Source organism: Talpa europaea (assembly GCF_964194135.1).
Source record: "Talpa europaea genome assembly, chromosome: 1".
Lineage (NCBI taxonomy): Eukaryota > Metazoa > Chordata > Mammalia > Eulipotyphla > Talpidae > Talpa > Talpa europaea.
Genome location: NC_140073.1, coordinates 126,856,000 through 126,877,493, shown reverse-complemented (window position 1 = coordinate 126,877,493; position 21,494 = coordinate 126,856,000). Strand labels below are relative to the sequence as shown.

The following is a 21,494-nucleotide window of genomic DNA, read 5'->3' as shown; positions in this document are numbered from 1 at the left end:
ACAAAACCCAACCTTTTGCTGTCTCCAGGAAACACATTTAGCTGCAAAAGATAAAAATAGACTCAAAGTTAAAGGATGGAAAACAATTCTACAAGCAAATGGACCAAAAAAGAATGCAGGAACAGCTATACTCATATCAGATAAAACAGATTTCAAACTTAAAAAGATAAAAAGAGACCCCAGTGGTCATTACATTATGATCAAGGGGACAATACTTCAAGAAGAAATAACACTCAGTAACATATATTCACCAAACGAAGGAGCACCAAAATATATCAGACAGCTATTGGCATCTCTGAAAACAGACATCAGAGAAAACACATACGTAGTGGGAGACTTCAACACACCACTATCAACAATGGATAGATCAACAAGACAAAAAATAAGTAAAGACACTAAAGCTCTAAATAAGGATCTAGAGTGCTTGGGCTTAACAGACATATATAGAACACTAAAGCCAAAAAAATCTGAGTATACATTTTTCTCAAGCGCACACGGATCATTCTCTAGGATTGATCATATACTGGGGCACAAGACAAACATCAACAGATACCCCAAGATTGAAATCATACCAACCATCTTTTCTGACCATGAAGGCATCAAGCTAGAAATAAACCATAAAAAGAAGGCAAGGTACTCTCCTACCTCGTGGAGATTGGAGATTGAAACCCACACTACTGGAAGTCCACTGGACTAATGAGGAGATAAAAGAAGAAATTAAAAAATTCTTTGAATTGAATGACAAGGAGGACACCAATATCCTAAATGTATGGGATGCAGCAAAAGCAGTAATAAGAGGAAAATATATAGCAATAAATGCTCACATCAAGAAACAAAGAACTCAAAGAAACAACCTAATCTCGAAGCTCAAAGATCTAGAAAAAGAACAACAAAAAAACCCCAAAACCAGTAGAAGAAAAGAAATAATAAAAACCAAAGCAGAAATAAATGAAATCGAAACTAAAAAAACAATCCAAAAGATCAATGAAACCAAGAGCTGGTTCTTCGAAAAAATAACTAAAATAGACAAACCCCTAGCCAGGCTCACAAAGGAAAAAATGGAGAAAGCACAATTAAACAGGATCATCAATGAAAGAGGAGAAATCACAACGGAGACAGCAGAAATCAAAAGAATAATCAGTAACTACTATGAACAGTTATATGGAAACAAGTTCAACAATCTAGAGGAGATGGACAAATTCCTAAAACTCTACAATCACCCAAAGCTAGATAAAGAAGAAATAGAACACCTAAACAGACCAATTACAATCAGCGAAATTGAAATGGTAATCAAAAACCTCCCCAAAAACAAAAGCCCAGGACCTGATGGATTTACAAATGAATTCTACCAAACATTCAGAGACGAATTGGTGCCTATCTTTCACAAACTCTTCCAAAAAATTGAGAAGGAAGGTATAATACCTAACACGTTCTATGAAGCCAACATTACACTAATACCAAAACCGAACAAGGACAACACAAAAAAAGAAAACTATAGGCCAATCTCCCTAATGAACACTGATGCAAAAATCCTCAATAAAATTTTAGCTATCAGAATCCAACAGTGTATCCATAAGGTAATTCACCACGACCAAGTAGGATTCATTCCAGGGACACAAGGATGGTTCAACATCCGAAAATCAATCAACATTATCCAACACATCAACAAAAAGAAATATAAAAACCATATGATAATATCAATAGATGCCAAGAAAGCTTTCAACAAAGTACAACACCCATTCATGATAAAAGCCCTTGAAATTCTTGGGATACAAGGAACATACCTCAACATCATAAAGGCCATATACGACAAGCCAACAGCCAGTATCATTCTCAATGGTGAAAAGCTGAAAGCATTTCCATTAAGATCTGGAACAAGACAAGGATGTCCACTCTCACCACTGCTTTTCAATATAATACTGGAAGTCCTAGCCAGAGCAATAAGACAAGAGAAAGACATCCAAGGAATCCAAATAGGAAAAGAAGAAGTCAAACTATCACTATTTGCAGATGATATGATAATATACATAGAGAACCCCAAAAACTCCATAGAAAAACTAATTGAACTCATCAATCAGTTCAGCAAAGTGGCAGGATACAAAATCAACATGCAAAAGTCAGAAGCCTTCCTATACACTAACAATAAATCTGAAGAAGAAGAAATGAAAAAAAACATCCCCTTTATTATCGAAACAAAAAAAATCAAATACTTGGGAATAAATCTAACAAAAGAGGTAAAGGACCTTTACAAAGAAAACTATAAAACACTGTTAAAAGAAATAGAAGAAGATACAAAGAAATGGAAAGACATCCCCTGCTCATGGATTGGAAGAATAAACATTAAAATGGCCATCCTACCAAAAGCAATATACTGATTCAATGCTATTCCAATAAAAATTTCAATGTCATTCTTCAAAGAAATAGAACAATTATTGATGAAATTCATATGGAATCACCAAAAACCCCAAATAGCCAAAGCTCTCCTGAAAAAAAAAAAAAGAAGGGAATGGAGGCATCACACTCCCAGACTTCAAACTATACTACAAAGCCATAATCATCAAAACTGCATGGTATTGGAACAAGAACAGACACACAGACCAATGGAATCGAATAGAAAATCCAGAAATAAACCCACAGATTTATGGTCAACTAATATTTGACAAAGGAGCAAAGAATATGCATTGGAGCAAAGAAAGTCTGTTCAATAAATGGTGCTGGGAAAACTGGGCCGCTACATGCAAAAGAATGAAGCTTGACTACTACCTCACAACATACACAAAAACCAACTCAAAATGGATTAAAGAACTAGACATAAAACCTGAAACCATAAAATACATAGAAGGAAATACAGGCGAAACACTACGTGATTTGCACATCAAAGACATCTTTACAGACACATCACCCAAAGCAGTGATAGTGAAGGCAAAGATAAACAGCTGGGACTACATCAAATTAAAGAGCTTCTGCACAGCAAAAGAGACAATAACAAAAACAAAGAGAAACCCCACCAGCTGGGAGAACATTTTTGCACACAACACTAATGATAAAGGATTGATCACAAAAATCTGCTTAGAACTGATGAGACTCAACAACAACAAAGAAAATAATCCAGTCAAAAAATGGGCAGAAGAGCTAAAAAGAAACTTCTCTGAAGAGGAAATGCAAATGGCCATCAGACATATGAAAAAATGTTCATCATCACTTGTAATCAGGGAAATGCAAATCAAAACTACCATGAGATACCATCTCACACCAGTGAGAATGGCACATATTAAAAAAACTAGCAACAACAAATGTTGGTGAGGGTGTGGAGAAAAAGGAACTCTTCTGCACTGCTGGTGGGAGTGCAAACTGGTCCAACCACTATGGAGAGCTGTGTGGAGATTTCTGGACCTACTAAACATAGAGCTTCCATAGGATCCAGCAATTCCACTCCTAGGTATTTACCCAAAGGACACAGAAACATCCATTCCAAAGAACACCTGCACCCCTATGTTTATAGCAGCACTATTTACAATAGCTAAGCTTTGGAAACAGCCCAAATGCCCAAAAATAGATGACTGGATCAAGAAGATGTGGTACATATATACCATGGAGTATTACTCAGCATTCAAAAAAGATAAACACATGCAATTTGCAGCAACATGGATGGCGCTGGAAGGGATCATGCTCAGCGAAATAAGCCAGAAAGAAAAAGAGAAATACCGGATGGTCTCACTCATAGCAGGAATCTAGAAAACTTAAATAAGGGACCAGGAAAATGAATAACTATAAGAAAGTGAAAATCAAAATCAACAAAAATCTATGAACCAGAGACACTTTTGGGGGGGTGGGTGGAGGGAGGGGAGGGATTGGGGTCAAAATGGGGGGGTTGAAATTGTATGGGGAAAATAAAAATAAAATTTATTATAAAAAATTAATCTTACTGGAATTTCATATTTAAAGAATCTATTGATAAGTAACATTTAATCATTTCTAATTTATTTTGTAAATTTAGTCTTTTACATATTGTTTGCTTACAGTAGGACAAGCCTTTGCAACACATATACGTTTTATATGGAAAGGGATGAAGTAGAACTTTCTTGTTTCTCCAAAAGTAAAAGATGTTTTTTAGTATCTACTAGTAAATGCAATTTTTAAAAGATTTCTTTTTTTGAAATTAGATCATAATAGTCTTTAAGCCTCCATATTGCTAAGGAAATTTTATAGATAATTCAGAAACTAATTTATAAGTAGAAAATATAAATTATAAATTATATTAATTTATAAGTAGAAAAGCATGGTTATGCTGGGACTAGTATACAAATGAAGCATATTTTCAATTCTGTAAAACTTTACAATAAAAATTAAAAGCAAACATAAAACCTTACTTATGCTTATTCTGGAATAAGCAATTTTCTTTAGGTGACAGTTCATTTACTTTTGCTGTAAGACTTGATTGTCTTCCTCAGCTGGCCTCACATTTTCTTTATTTCAATAAGTTCGTTTTCACGACAGTTTTTGTCCACGCTCTTCAAAGCTTTCAACATAAATATAAATGCATATTCTCTCAGGAAGTCTAATGAAATGGCCAGTGTAGCAAAGGCCACTGGATTAATTGGCACCAATTAATTTGATCTTAGGGGTTCCTACTATGACAAGAGAAGAGGCTCCAATGTTAAAGGTAGAATGTAAATGATACTGTTAACATGACTGGCTTGATTGAGGTATCTTGGTTCCTTGACCTATAAGCATGAAATAATTTGTTTTGATACCTGCTACCCACGATGCTTGGCCAAAACCCCTTCTCAATAGGAGAGGCTTCCTTGTTGCCCTTTCAGTTTAATTCCAGAATTTTTCAGTCACTTTTGCTTATTAAGGTAGTTTTGCCCATGAAGACTGAACTGTACCTCTTTCAAAATCTCAGCCTCATGCTCTGTTCAGAGCACTCTTTCTCCCAACGTGGGTTCCAGGAATGGTAATTGTGGGGACTGCTCTTCTGCGTTATATCCTTCTTCCTGTGCTCATCACTTCTGAGACAGGGAAAAGATGAAGTGTGGGAGGGAAGGAGGGAAAGATGGAGAGAAAGAAAAGAGGGAGAGAGAGAAAGACGGTGAGAATGAAAGAGCATTTTCAGATATAACTGATGCAGCTAAAATTGACTGTTTTTTTCTGCTAGTGTTCATAAGATGCACAGCCTCCTGTTGGTGCTGTCCAGGCACTATCTTTACTGTTATTCTAGCTTTTGGACCAGTTGTAACAGATGAAGCTCACAAATTAACTGTGTGTGGACAGATGAGGACCCCAACAAGTTCTTATCATTGAGTGACTATTTTGAGCATCTCCCCCATGTTTGGCCATCATCTGCAATATTTGCTCCATTTTCATACTGATGTGCTGGTGATGACTTTTGCCACATTCCTCTCGTGTGTGTGTCTTTTACCCCTAGTGGTATTTCACAACCCTGTAGCCTTTAATTTCATCTGGGGTCTCAGAAAGTTGGGATACATATTCTATACCCGTTAGTAACCTTGAGTACTTGGTCCTTGCCCCCTGTCAGCTGGTCACCCCATTTTCTTCTCTCAGGGTCCTTTTCCTGCTCTGATTGCACTGAATAGGTTGGCATCCCCTGTGCCAGTGCAGATTTCCAGTTTGGGAAGATACTAGCCCCCTCTCTTTACAGAGAACTTTGAAAAATTTCCTAGCGACTCACTTGAGCACCCTACTTAAAATTCAGGAGTGGGGCCAATTAATTGCCCACCATGCAGAAGTGAAAAGAAGAGCATAATCTTCCTTTGTATATACTGCTGTCATTCCCAAACTTGGCTTGTGACCTACACAAATTGTTTTTTTGTAGCCCATACTAGGCAGACAAAGGCATCTTGAATTTCTCCCTAAACTTTTTCCTCTTGTTATCTAATTCCATGTCAGCAAAGATAAACACCATTCTCCTATTTCTCAGGCCCAAAACTTAGGAGTTATTTTTTTTTAGAAATACCGAAAGTAATATTTCCCAGACCCCATAGCCACAACATTTTTGGGAATGAATTTATATTAGATGAGGTGCACTCATTTGGGATTTGGAAGAGAGATGGTTAGATGTGTGAATCTACATTCATTATGGTCAGTAGCAAACAGGTTGGCTGCATAATCAAGGACTTGGAAGAAAAAATACTGAAGACTAACATGGAAGTCTAGGATAGAGGTATAAAATGTCCAGAATAGACTAGAATGTCAGTATATCTGTGCCCCATGTAAGTGTTTAATAAAAGAGAGCATTGCAAAAAGGAAGCACTTGATTATATAGTTGACAAGTTGATCTATTTTTGTGAATGTCACCAGCATATCTATAGCACAGGGAACTTTAAATAGAATGGTCATGTAATGTATTGTTCAGTCTAGGGAACTTTTGAGAGTTATAGCAATTATATATTGTCCAAACTGGGTTGCTTTTGAGAGTTAAAACAATTAATAACCCAGGAGGCAAACATAAATCAGAATTCTCATAAAACTGGAATATATGATCACTCTAGGTACAAACAAAAATTCAGGGTGGGAATTATGAATGGAAGTGTTTGTCATCATGGACTACTTTTTACCAACACCTTTGAATACCCAAGTTGACAACAGAAAAAACTTAATTCTTCTGATACAGTTTCATACCTAACAGAACCAGGCAGACATTTAGAGGGAAGTAACTACATTGGATTGCTTTCAACCTAGAAGGGGACAGTGATTTGTCTGCACCAGATGGATTTTTTCGGTTCTCATTCCAAGCTCTGCCAACACTGTCATTTGTTGATTTACTGAATGACTTGCTTATTGTCACAGTTTCCATACAACACTGCTCTGTTAAGAAACTCACATTACAAGGGAAATGAGGCAATTGACTGAAACTCAAAGGATTTGTGGGTCCTAATTGGAGCATTGACCTTATAAAAAGTGGAATGGCTCATATTGAAGCCTTAGTTGCTGTGTCAGCAGGAAGACAATAGTTTGTGAGTGCAAGGTAGTTCTCAGAGTTCTCAACCAGCTCCAAATATTATGGTTTATTGGATTCTCTCATAGCGTGCAAGAGTCTAGGAATTAAGGCATGAAAGTGAGAGTGACTCTTCTCACAAGTTCATACAATATGCTATTCACAAGTTTTGTTCCCCAACTTTTGGTTTTGCTAGTTGAAATATTTTAATGCCCAAGGGAGAAATGCTTTATATTGGTCGTTTCATTGAATGGGGAGTAATTGATCTGCTCACTCTACCCTTTTATCTCTCTATCCTTGTAATTTTTCACCTTACTTACTCTATTCCAACCATATTTACTACCTTTCCCCCTTCTTTTTTTTATTCCATGTGCAAAACACACAATTTGCCCTAGATTTTTTACATTGACAGGACCCTCATACTGACATGCTGTACGTCTACATATCTATAGAACTAATGCCTTTTTGCCTTAAAGTCTCTTCAAATTTTACCTTTGTAAAGAAGCTCACATTGAACACCCTGTTCAAAAATTGAAGCCTGCCTTTTTGTCTTTCCTGGCACTCCCTATCTCATTTTTTTCTTATTTGTAGTTTCCATCACTTTTGTACTTTATGATTTATTACTTTTTTAAGATTTATTTATTCATGCATACAAGAACCAGGGTACAGGCCAGATGCGTGGGAGAGTGAGAGGATTCACCAGAGACAGAGCAGGGAACAGAAGAGGCAGACTGACGAAATACACTGCTGAGGGGAGCAGCAGGTGAGACAGGAGAGGTCTGCCACTCCATGTGGGTTTCTCCCTGGCTGGCCTGGATAGACCTGGTGCTGCAGAGGCTGCAGACAGCTTCACAGTGCTGCGCTCAACCACCTGTGCCTCCAGGGGAGGCCCACTTTATGATTCATTAATTTTTATGTTTGCTATTCTCTGTCTCCCCATGGAGACTAGGATCTTTTTTAAGATTTATTTATGCATACAAGAGTTGGGGTACAGGCCAGAAATGCAGGGGTTGAGAGGATTCACTGGAGACAGAGTGGGGAGCAGAACAGGCAGATGGACTGAAATACACTGCTGATGGGAGCAGCGGGGCAAGTCAGAGGTCTGCTGCACCATGTGGGTAGCTCCCTGGCTGGCCGGGGAACCGAACTCAAGCTGCAGTGGCTGCAGACAGCTTCACAGGTTGTGTCTTAACCCCTTGCGCCACCAGAGAGGCCCTGTTTTGTTTCTTGTCATGTGAACACTAGGAAAAATGTTTGGTATGTATCAGGCCCTCAGCAAATATTTGTTAAGTGTGTGAATGAATAGTTAAATTGAGATTGACCCTGAATTATTGCTAGTTAGTAAGGGTTCTCATTTATTCTGAAAACAACAACAACAAAACCCTGAAAATTCAATTTAAGGTAAGTGGGCTCTAAGACCTAGATTAATCCTGGAATCATCTTGGGTCTTGAAAGAATTTCTATTCCTGGTGAAGTCAAAGGTATCACAAAATTGTAAGGGGATTTGTAGTTTACTCAATGAACCCACATTTCCTCTCTTAAAAGTAAAGATCTGGATAGTTTTCTGCTATTCTACTGAAATCATACTGTTTCAAATTTCTAGTAGCTTCCTGTTAAAACATCTTATTGTTCTGTCCTGAGAACATGGCTAGGTACATACATATGGAGGGCTGTATTTTCCTTGAGTTCCTCTGTAGGTCTCTAGGCTTCACTTCCCCTGTTTTCTTTCACACATGTTCAACAAATATTTATGGAATGCCTGCCCTGTACCAGCATTTGGTAATGCTTTAACAAACTTAAAGCCAGGTTTATTTTTATGAGGATAAATACCTTAAGGACAGCAGATTCTAGATTGTTGATTTTTAACTCCATAAAATTGATGGAGTAAGATTCATTCCTTCCATCTCCCTCCATTCTCCACCCAAAAGTAATATCCTGCCTGTCTGTATCTCTCCTCAAGAGATGGTTATGGAAGGGGCAGTAAAAAGGGTATGGTCAAGTATAGATGTGTTCTAGCTACCATATTAGGTGCTTCAAATATTTGGTCTAACTTGGTTCTTAGAACAACTTTGAGAGATGCTGCCTATCCTCATTTTTTAAGAAAGTAGATATTCCAGTAAATGAGCAAGGTCACACAGGTGATAAGGAGCAATGTGGGTGAGGCATTAATTAGGTTTGTGCTTTTTTATCTGATACTATATTATGTTCACCTCATGGGAACAGAGTGAAAGCAATTTAGTTTTTAGTCATGAGGTGATTTTATATATATATATATATATATATATATATATATGGCTCAGTCATAAACTAATCTGGTTAAATAGGTTTAGCCTCAGGAATTCAATAAAAAATATTACTAGAACGATGTGTTTCTGTAGTTATTTCTTTTGTAACTATAATATTTAGGAAGAAATTGTGAACTGATGTCTTAAATAATTGATTTTTTTCACCTTCAAATTTCAAATACAAAATAGTAACATTACCACAAATTCTCTGGCTCAGAATAAAACAGATATTGTTAATTTTTGAAAGGAATTTTTTATATTTATTAGCAACTACTTGGCCTATTTCCTCCAACAGAAATATGCACCCTTGCCCAGCAGGTGGCACTGTAAGAACACCATTTTGGCGCTTGTATCTTGGCGTACAAGACTACTCTCCTTTATTGGATGCACTGTACATTTAAATTAATAAATTACCTGTGTCCTGTCATGGTTCTTTTGTGTATAAAACTATTTACTTTAAAAAAAATGTTTACTTGACACATAAAACTCCTGGGAAATATAATAATAAAAACACTTAATAAAATAAAACATCTTAAAAAATAAAATACTTAAGATAAGCTAATGTAAATCATATGTTGCAGATTTCAAAGGAACCTATTATGTTCAGAAATCAGGCGTTTAATAATTCTTTTGCTCTTAATTAAATTGCCCCGTGTTCAAGTTTCATTGTTATAATTCAAAGCAAAGTGTTTACATAAGTGTGTTTTTCTTTTTTCAGTTGATTTCAATGTGTATAGAATAAGATTTCTGCATAAAAATAATTTACAGCTGATAGTTTTGGCTGATCTCTTGGTCGTAGCTGTGTGCTAACAATGAGTCTAATTTGTTAATCTTGAAAGTCTATGTTTAAACAATACTCTCTATTTAATTTCATATAAATTTTCTATGGACCCAGAATGCTTACACTATGCAACTAGCTATTTTTATATAAATTTTCTAAAATACTGTATTAATAAATATACGGGTGTGTTCCACAAACTTTATTATTTGTTAGGTTCTTAAAATCTCATGCGTTTTAGTACCCAGTTCTAACAACATTAATCTTATTTAGTGAAGAACTTTTCTTTGTCATTGGTATCCATGGTGAACACTGACTTTGGGATTTTAAGACCAAGACTAGATCCAGATGACATCAATTTGTGTTAAAGGGAAAAGCTAGTAAAAAAAATTATTTCAACTATATCTAGATTGTATTACAACATGTATTTCTAAAGATTTTTATAAACCCAATTAATTGTTACTTGGATGGATACTGAGAAATCAATAAACTATTTACTTTTTAAAAATATCAGTTCTTAAGATCAGCTTTTGGTTATAATTCTAATTTTGAATCCCACAGCATAAAGACAGTTCTTTTTAAAAATACTTTTTTGTGTTTAAATCACTAAAGCTAAGAGTGCACATTGACACTTCCATGTAATAGAGTATTTAGGAATCTTTACCTTCAAAGGTAGAATAGTCTTAGTCTCTGGAAAGTTCAAGAACATACCTTGAACCTAAGTCCTTCGGCAAGTGGACGGTTACAATGCAGTTCCAAATGTAGTTCTCTGCAATAGAAGATTTTTACTGAAAACTCCTTCCTCGCCCTACAGGCTTACTTTTTCTTTTCTACAAGTATAGACAAATAATATTAAAAATAGTAACCCAAATGATGACTCCTCAGAGTACTTTTCCTTAAAGAATAAAGCACAAATCTTTCTCATACTGTTTTTTCCCCCGAAGATTTATTTTTATTTATTTATGCATACAAGAACTGGGGTGTAGGCCAGAGGTGCAGGTGTGGGGAAGATGAGAGGATTCACCAGAGACAGAGTGGGGAGCAGAGCAGGCAGATTTACTGAAATACACTCCTAAGGAGAGCAGCAAGGGAGACAGGATTGGTCTGCTGCACCATGTGGGTCAGCTCCCTGGCCTGGTATGGAACTCAGTGGCTGGGGATAACTTGATAGCACCGACACTTTAACCCCTGTGCCACCAGGGAGGCCCTCTCTCATACTGTCTTGCTGCTCCCATCCTTCTTGTGAGCTCACTGTATTTCTCTCACTCCTGTTTAAATTGAGGAATTGCAAACAACATAGCTGAGAATCAAGTCAACATGACTTGTACATAATTGAAAAGGTTAGTTGGACCTAGAATACACTTTTTAAAAATACATTTTTTCCATTAAATTTTGCATAATCTTTGATTAAGAACAAATACTTTTCAAGATAATATGAATGTAAATAAAGTTAGTGTAGTATTTTTGAGTTGAGTGTTTTCTATTTTACTTTTAGGATCGGCATGTTCTGACAGTTGTAACTATTGAGAGAATGCTGGAAAAGCTGAAAAAATGTAATGAACTTTTGGAACTCATTCTTAAAGGGCTTAATGAATATTTGGAAAAGAAACGTCTCTTCTTTCCCAGATTCTTTTTCTTGTCTAATGATGAACTTCTTGAGATATTATCTGAGACTAAAGACCCAACTAGGTAAGTAATTTACATAGATAACAGTGACTAAACAGATCAGATTAAATTTAATTTTCAGAATAGGCAGGGCATAAATCTATAATTATGTTTATGTAATAACTTTTCCCAAGAAAATTCTATTATCAATAATCATCTTAAAATTATTACAATATAAGTGATACTATGGAATGTTATTTTCCAAATATGATGATGCTTCTTGGAGCTTCTTTATTTCACCACTTAGTCTCTTACAGATTTTTCAGCACATATCTTCCTGTTTATTTTCTACTAATTTTCTTCTTGCTTCCTGTGCTGTAGTCTTTGCAATGCCCCAGAAAAGAGGGACAGTCTCCTCTCTCAGAATAATGTTTTTTTTTTTTGCCTTGGAAAACAAAGAAATTAAATAGTCATTTGATTTCCTTTACCATTTGTACTGTAGGTTTTTGTGGAAACCGACCATCTGCCACTCAGGGGATACCTTCCCTTTTCACTCTGTTTAAAATGTCTTCCTCTTCCAGGGCTCCTGAGCCAACTTTGCTGGATTGTCTTATTTTCTTTTGGCATACTTTATAATGTCTTTACTTTGTTTACTGTTTGATTTTCAGTCGCAGAATATAAACTTCATGATGGCAGAAATTTTTAATCACTTTTCACAATGATGATTCTCAATTCCTTGGAAGAATATCTAGTATAGGGCAGACAATGCATATATGTTAAACAAATTTGTTACTTTGTTTCTTGTGTCTTTAAAATAGAAACTAGTAATCCAGACAAAAAGATAAATTTAGGCTCAGATTTCCATCTGAGTTTTTGTACTCTGCTTCTTTCTTGCTCATTTGAAAAATGAATTCAATTGGTTACTGTAAAGTATACCAAAAATGAGGGTCCCATCGATAGTAAATGAGTAGACTAAAGTTGATACCTTCAAAGCGGTTGATTTAGTGAACTCTAAAGTGTTTAAGACACTAAACATTTACAAGCAATCTCTGAAGATCCCAGTTGAAATGGCTACTTTTGTATGTTTTAAGGTTCCTCAGGTTAGTGTATTATTTGTTAATCATGATTGGTTTGCTCCTGGCATTAATTTTAGCATCTTTGAGTCATTGTTTTAGGAACAAAACCTCATATACATTTTCTCATTAATTCTTATTAAAATTGTAATTTTATAGAACTTTTTTATGATTATTCAATTAATGGTGAGATCCAACTAAATGGTATAATCCTTCCAGCCAGGGATTGTGTCTTTTTTTTTTGTTTGTTTAATATCTGACATCTTGCAGGGGCCTAACATATAGTGCACATTTTTTAATTCTGACTGAAGATTGGTACACAAAGGACATTAATATTTAAGGAATTGCTTTAGTTTGGTTAATTCTACTAAACATTCTTTTGTCCTGATAGAGTTCAACCTCACTTGAAGAAATGTTTTGAAGGAATTGCAAAGGTACAATTTACAGAAACTTTAGACATTACTCACATGAAGAGTAGTGAAGAAGAGGTGGTAGAACTCATTGAGACCATTTCAACAGCCAAAGCCAGAGGTCAAGTGGAGAAGTGGTTGCTTGAGTTAGAGAAAGTTATGCTTAACTCCATCCACAAGGTATCAAATTGCATTATAATTTTTAGTAAAGATGATACTATAGTAATGTATCAATGATAAATGCACAGTTGTATAGAAAGTAATTGCATCATGGATTACCAATATAAATATAATAGCTTGAAGCAAAGAGATGGTCAATGATAGTAATTTTGTAGTGACATGTGAAAAGTGGGACAAAATTCCATCCATACTACAGAAAACTTGGGGTTTGGTTATGAGTTTCCATCTCATTTCTTGCATTTATTCACTGCTGCTCTTGTTATTAGTTGGAGAGCACTTTGGTCTGCAGGTCTGTCTCGTCTTATTTGGAAGCACTTCTACAAGTTCACATCAATCTGTGACATGTATGTTTCTATGTGGAATCCTTATGTTCTGTGTATATATAAAATATGTACCAAAGTGATAGAAAATCATACATACATCCTACAATTAATGGCAACTTTTTATTTTTCATATTTCATAAAACACTGTCATCTCAACAAATAGAGACTTAAATTTACTTTTAGTGTAAGATGGACTTTTCTTTCAAGTTTATAAGAATAAAAATTATGATTAAGTGGGGAACATAAAGGCCAAATAAGAAGGAATATCAGGTCCTAATCAACAACAGTTTGCATTAGTTTTTCAGATTTTCCTAATCATCATTAAGGAAAAATTTATTGCTTACCTAAGTGTTTAGTGTATATCATGTACTTAATGTTTCGCTCTCTTGTTAGGTGTAGTTTTAATACCTGCCTACATAATATTTTCCAATAGAAACAAAAATATTTTGGACAGTTTACCCTTTCTCCCTAATATGGGTTGTAACAAATGTTCTTATATATATAGGTGGTTTCTTTGATTTAGAATTATTTATTCTCTCATGATAGCTTCTCATGTGTAGGACCACTGGGTCAAAGAGAATGATTTTTCATAGGCCTTGATGGATATTTATGAAGAATTCCCATGTGTGTAGCCAACAGCAATACAAATAAATTCCACATGGACCAGTACTTAGCAGCATTGAATTAGGTTATACTTGCTAATTGATGTACAGTAATAGCTCATTATTTTAAGCATATACTATTTCAATGATTTTTAATTTTTTGTTTGTCTAGATCCTTAGAGAAAATCTAACTAGTTGACATTTTAGAGCATTAAGATGGGGTGGCATCTTAATGTGTTATGTTACTAGATCATGGATTTAATGTAGTTTGCTACCCTCAAAATACAAATATGACATGCATAGTTAAAATAATATATTACATATAATATTATAGAACTTTAATCTATTACATTTCTCCTCATCCAAATTATATAGAAACTTGTGATTTAGATTTTAATACCATCCTTTTGTTCTTTCCACAGTGACCTAGGATGGAAAAATAGCACATATTTACTCAGCCCTTGGCATTTCTTTGCTGTATATTTCCATTTTTTCTATATTCCTCTCATCATGTAACTTTTCATTTTCACCTGCCTTTTCAGTGTCTTCTCCTGGTCTTTAAATTTTCTTTATTACCAAAGGCCAGTATCTGGCCTTCTTCTTTGCTCTATTCCATAAATACCCTCCTAGACTAGATATCCAGAAAAATTCACCCATCTTTATGTGTTTCTCAGAAAAATTTAATTTGATTATCTTTTCTGAAATTCAAATATTAAAGTAATTATCATCTTGTAGATGACTGTTACTTTGACACATATAATAATTCCCACGGATGGCTGGTGAAAAAAGTGGTTATATCAATCCACTGAAATTGTATGTAGTTAAATTCAAGATATACTTCCTGACATTATAGTCCTCAATTCTACATCATTGTTTGGGCAACAAGCTACAGGACTGAGAGGGAGTAAGTGTGGAAATACAGGAGAAACTTTAGAGGAATCGTGTGGTTTTCCTTAGTGTACATGTACACATATGCACATGGTTGACTGGGGAATCTCAATAAGTCAAAAGAAAATGACTACCTCTGATTGTGGAAAAAAAGGAACTCTCCTGCACTGTTGGTGGGAGTGCAGACTGGTCCAGTCACTATGGAGAGCTGTGTGGAGATTTCTTGACCTACTAAACATAGAGCTTCCATATGATCCAGCAATTCCACTCCTAGGTATTTACCCAAAGGACACAGAAACATCAATTCCAAAGAGCACCTGCACCCCTATGTTTATAGCAGCTCTATTTACAATAGCTAAGCTAAGCTTTGGAAACAACTCAAATGCCCCAAAATAGATGACTGGATCAAGAAGATGTGGTACATATACACCATGGAATATTACTCAGCATTCAAAAAAGATAAACACATGCAATTTGCAGCAACATGGATGGAGCTGGGGCCTCCCTGGTGGCGCAGCAGTTCAGCGCCGGGTTGCGAAGCTGCCCGCAGCCTCTGCTACTGGTTGGATCCCCAACTGCTCCCTGGCCACTGAGGAGGGTCCCACATGGCGCGCAGACCTCTCCTGCCGCCCGCTGCTCCCCTTAGCAGTGTACTTTGGTCCTTCTGCCTGCTCTGCTACCTGCTCTGGCTCTGGTGAATTCTCTCACCCTCCCGCGCTTCTGACTGTACCCAGTGCTTGTATAAATAAATAAATAAAAATAAATCTTTAAAAAAAAAACAAAACATGGATGGAGCTGGAAGGGATCATGCTCAGTGAAATAAGGCAGAAAGAAAAAGAAAAATACCGGATGGTCTCACTCATAGCAGGAATCTAGAAAACTTAAATAAGGGACCAGGAAAAAGAATATAAGAAAGAAAATATCAAAATCAACAAATAACTATGAACCAGAGACACTCTATGGGGGGTGCGGGGTGGGGAAAGGAGGGCTTGGGGTCAAAATAAGGGGGTGTAATTATATGGGGAATATAAAAAATTAAATAAAAAAAGATTATTGGATGTATTAAAGCCTGTAGAGGGGAGTTTATAGCTGTGACTAAATTAATAAAGAAAATTCTATAATCAGTAAAAAAAAAAAAAAGAAAATTACTACCTCTGAATTTGAAAGACCTGTTTTAAACTATTTGAATTTATTCTTTGCAATAAATTTGCTCATGCTATTTCAATTCAAATGTATCTAACATACCTTTGGCTACAAATAATCAAATAAATATTAGGTATCATGTAATTCACACAGCTCAATAATGTATCAGCAAAATAGAATGTTACATAAATACTTGTTTTGCTCACAGGTATGTAGAATGAACTTGAATTAAAATAGTCCAGTCATATGCTCAGGGTCTTCATAATTGGCTAAGACATTTAAAATTTAAATGGTATGAGTTCTCTGTTTAAATTGGGCTCGCTCTTGTAGACCTCATTCAATTAAAGTAACTGTTCATCTTTAACATTTTCTTTTTCAATTAGGTAATTAAAGATGCAATTTTTGCCTACACACAATGTGAACGAATTGTCTGGGTAAAGGATTGGCCTGGACAGGCAATTCTCTGTGTATCTCAACTCTTTTGGACAGAAGAGGTACAAACATCTATTTCAAATGGGCAGTTGGTAAGCTTTTATCATCCTCAAGTTTTCTAGCATTGTTTTCAGTAGTAACTATTACCAGAATTTACTTATGAAAAAACAAAAAACAAAAAACGAAAGCAGTCCACTCAAATTTTGAATGATGCCTAATTTGGGTAAATGAATTTGATAATATTAATTGGATCACTGTTATTAAAAGCAGGAATTACATTCAGTGCAGCATTCCTGTGTTTTTCCTCAGTGGGTACAGAGAATTCATTTTGTCTTTTCACTTTTAAGCCACCACATGCCAACCTCCCTGCACATAGGGATTCTTCCATCACCAATGTGGGCTACTAGAGTAAATGTAATCCCAGATGGGATCTCCCTCCTTGCTTGCTGGACCTTCTCCCCAGACCAGCATGCCAACTTGATTACTAACTACAGTGGAAAAATAGTCTGAAGGGAACAAGGGAGCAGATGTGGGCCAACCAGACAAGTTTGTAGGCATCTTCCAAATTTCTTCTGTTTAAATATGGTGTTTATCAAACCTCTACCCCTTGTTCCAAACCATGTTTTCCTCTGGTTTTATTCCAAACAGACTTGAACAGGTAGAAATTGAGACAGCAGTAAAGTGTAAACTGAAGTCCTTTCTTGCAGTCCTTTATCTTCTGGCACAATTTGAATCCCAAAAGATAGGTAATTTAGGTCACTCTCATTCCTCTGTATCCTGTAGCTCAAAACTGTCTATAATTCTTACCCCATGGCATACCGATACAAGTAGGTTTTTTTTTTGTTTGTTTGTTTGTAACAGTGTCCATTGACACTGACATGGAGTTATTTATTCACATTTCTATTATTCTATTCATTTTTCCCCCTCACTCACATAATCTGGTGTAAGTATGGAGCCAGTCACAGAGAAAACCAAAATGAGAACCCATACCTTGGGCTTGAGTGGCTGCTAAATGAGGATGAGTCAGCTTAATAGATTCTGGGTCCTCAAGCGATAGCTTAGCAAGACTAAGCAAACCATACCTTTGTTACTGTTGCTTGCCAAAATGGCCTCTTCCATTGCACTGCATGGTGAATTCATAGCTAAAGTTTCATGAATTGAAATAAAACCTTATATGTGATAGTAAAAGCTTATTCTTTTCATCTGCTTGTGATTGCCCTGTTTCATTATGCCCTTCATCCACTGCCCATGTACCTTGTCCCTGTCCCTATGTCATCCATGCTCAGGCCATTCCAGTTCTGTAGGCATCACGAGGGACTGGCATGTGTTTCAGTATTCTATAACATTAATGCATTCAAAAATTTTTAATATGTGGTTTTTTCAGCATATGTCCTAGTATTATGGTTATTGATATTTTTTTCCCCTGATTAATGTGTGGTTCACATTGGAAGCCAATCACTTTGCTGGAGAGTATTGGCAGCATCATAGAAGAGTGAACACTTCCATTCTCTGCAAACATTCCATGTTGTCTGGAATCTGATGTTCTAATAGCACCATGTTATACTGTCACACTCCGGGAGGCTCTGTGCACTTCAGGATCTGTGTTTCCATGTATTTATCAGGGCATGTTGATTGTGGAACTAGTCTTTCTCAGGCTTTACAGGGGCTATAAAATGAATGAAAGAATCACCACTGTTACAGAGCTCAGGATATTGCAGATATTGACATGATTTTGAGTCAGTGTATTATTGTTTATATAGAAGGATCTGGTATGATAAAAATATTTGCTTCCAGATAAGGTTTATTTTGGCTGACTATAATGGTAGCTACCTTCAGATTCATTATTTCACTGTACATAATTGTTTACAATGAATAAAATGTAACAAAATATCAATATCCTGATTTTTTTTTCAATCTAGCTGCTCTGAATTCTCATTGATTCATGAAACATAGTTCCTAAAGAATGCAGTTTATCACAGTCTGAAGTTAGATTTCCATTCAAAATCTGTTTTTCTTCTAGAGGAAAACACATTCTGCTTGTATAAATAGTAATTAATTCTTATGGACATGTAATTTTACTGTCTGGTCCGAACATTAAATTTTTATTTTATGTTTTGCATTGATATACAGAATGTGAGAACTGCTAAGTTTCTCAGAGAAACTGACTTTTACTGAGGAGGAAACTAAGATCCACCAATGGACATAGCTTATATTCCTCAGATAAACACTGTTCATATTAACTTAAACACTCAATACTCTTAAATTTGCTTATTTTTCCTAGAATTTAAACCTTTATAAACATTGAGGTATGAGTGAGACAGTTTATTGTTCACTACTTATGAAACAAATTAATAGTAATTAATCAGGTAAATAATATAAATGAGACAGTTTTCAAGCACCAAATATTTGAAAAAAGGACTTTCTTAAAAATGAAAAAAAAAATATTTCCAGGAAAAGGAGGAAACATGCCCATTAGAGAAACAATTTGCTTTCCTCAATTCTTTAAACTTTTTCTCATTGTAGGAATCTTCATTTTTGGTTTCATTGCTACCACTTACCAGCCCCTAAAGGAATGAAATAAACTCATTGGTACACAATGTTTCTGAAATATTATTAGGGTGGAGAAGGCAACCCATCAGCTGCTGGAGCTTATCGACACTTCCCTTAAGCACAGTGATTTTCATTGATTCTAAATTTAATTTTCATCATAAACCCTCTTTTTTGTAACTCGATAATTAGATTTACCCACTAGAAAGGAGCCCCCAAAGCAAGCCTGGCCCTTTGAACTGGCACTACCTCACCATAAAATAAAATGCTAAATGTTTTATTAGGATCTCTGTGAGCTTACACAGAGTACTCTTAAGGATTCATGTAATCCCAGGAAGAGCAGTCAGTCAGGATCTCAAGGCTTCAATGCTGCTGCAACCTCATTTTTCTTGTCTATCTTTCATTTTTACTGGTCTCTGGCAGTTTATTCTGCTGCAGATTGGCACACTCAGTCTTCCAAGCCTAGTGAAAGCACTCTTTCTTTATTTGCATAGCACTACTAGATTTAATTTTCATCATAAATCCTCTTTTTTGTAACTCAATAATTAGATTTACCCACTAGAAAGGAGCCCCCAAAGCAAGCCTGGGAAGAACTATGATTGGTTTGGTTAGGTCATATAGTCCCTCTTTCAAGACGCCATGATGATGGGGCAATATGTGTGACAGTTTCACCAGAACCACAGAGCATAGAGAAAGGGTGGAAGCAGGAAAGGAAGAGATGGGTCAGGCCAGACTAGGCTTGTTTAACTAATAAGTTGTGGGAAAGGTAAAAATGTAGACTATACACTGTGTACGTGGTAGTGCAAATATTTTTGTACAAAAGGTTTCTGATCACCTTGCATAAACATATCTCTTTCAGGCTCTTGAGCAATACTTGGAAAAATGTAACAGACAAATTGATGATATAGTCACCTTGGTCCGTGGTAAATTGTCCAAGCAGAATCGAGTTACCCTGGGAGCCCTTGTGGTACTGGATGTCCATGCTAGAGATGTCCTCGCAGCACTCGTTGCCAAAAAAGTTAGTAATGAGACTGACTTTGAATGGTTAAGTCAGCTTAGGTACTATTGGCAGGTAAGTGATATCACTGAATGCTATTCGATGGCAATTTCAGCTCATAACTTTTTTTTAAAGATTTATTTGTTTATTTATACATGCACTGGGTACAGTCAGAAGTGCGGCAGGGTGAGAGAATTCACCAGAGCCAGAGCAGGGAGCAGAGCAGGCAGAAGGACCGAAGTACACTGCTGAGGGGAGCAGCGGGCAGCAGGAGAGGTCTGCGTGCCATGTGGGACCCTCCTCGGGTGGCCGGGGAGCAGCCGGGGATCGAACCGGCGCTGCGCCACCGGGGAGGCCCTCAGCTCATAGCTTTTTAATTTGTTCTTACTTGCTCACATGGGAAATAGTAAGACTGGATTTTTTGCTGATGGATGTTGATACTCAAACATTCTCCAGACTGAAGATTAAGGCAGCCAAAAAGATGTCTATATCTATATCCAAATCCATATCCAAATGTATAGTTACGTAGAAAAATGTGTGTGTGTGTAGAGAGAGGCACAAATTGTCAGGTAATTATACAAATTTACTCCCATAAATGAGTCGTTACGCCTGCTGAGTCTGCAAAATATTGGGACTAGTCAGTTTAAAATTACATTTTTAGATTTCTGATACATATAAGTAATGTATAAATCAGTTTGTCTTAGTCTGACTTAGTCATTGAAGTTTCCTCATGTTGATCAACTGAAGGAAGCAGAAACTTTATCTGGAAGGAGGGTTCTTATCAGGGTGTGTGGGTGGATGGTAATGGGTGGTGAGGGTGATGAGGCAGTCACCAGCTGGAAGGAGGAAGAGCAGGAATAGTTGTTTGGTGGATGAGAAGGATGGGCCTTTTGATAGTGGACAGAGAGAATTGACTAGAGATAAGTAGTTGAAAATCCTTATATATGCTTTTGTAGAAGTCTTGGAAGGTGAGAATTGGAGGAGAGGAGAGGAGAGACAACAGTTACCCTGGAGGCCATATGAGAACCAGTGTGCGTAGTCACTAGGAGCTCAGACACTGTGTAATCATTTCAAATGCCAGATCCTCCCCTTACCACATGCATGACCTTGGGCAAGTTACTTATTCTTTAAGCATCAGTTTCCTTGTCAGTAAAATGGTAATAATGATAATACCCACTCTACAGTGAAAACAAATTGAACAAATGATTGAAAATATACAAGAGATAAGGGACATACACATTTCCAATCATATTCTATGGGAAAAATTGAAGCC

General features: G+C 36.2%; 1 protein-coding gene across 1 annotated transcript in view; it reads left to right on the top strand.

Annotated features, from left to right (window-relative positions):
• Positions 1–21,494, top strand: part of DNAH7 (dynein axonemal heavy chain 7) — a gene marked incomplete at both ends in the record, with an annotated part of 235,690 nt that overhangs the window by 66,767 nt on the left and 147,429 nt on the right. The window contains 4 exons of the mRNA XM_084248143.1: positions 11,517–11,710; positions 13,091–13,289; positions 16,629–16,769; positions 20,084–20,296. Of these exons, the coding sequence (XP_084104269.1) occupies positions 11,517–11,710; positions 13,091–13,289; positions 16,629–16,769; positions 20,084–20,296 (747 nt within the window). The remainder of the gene's footprint in view (positions 1–11,516; positions 11,711–13,090; positions 13,290–16,628; positions 16,770–20,083; positions 20,297–21,494) is intronic.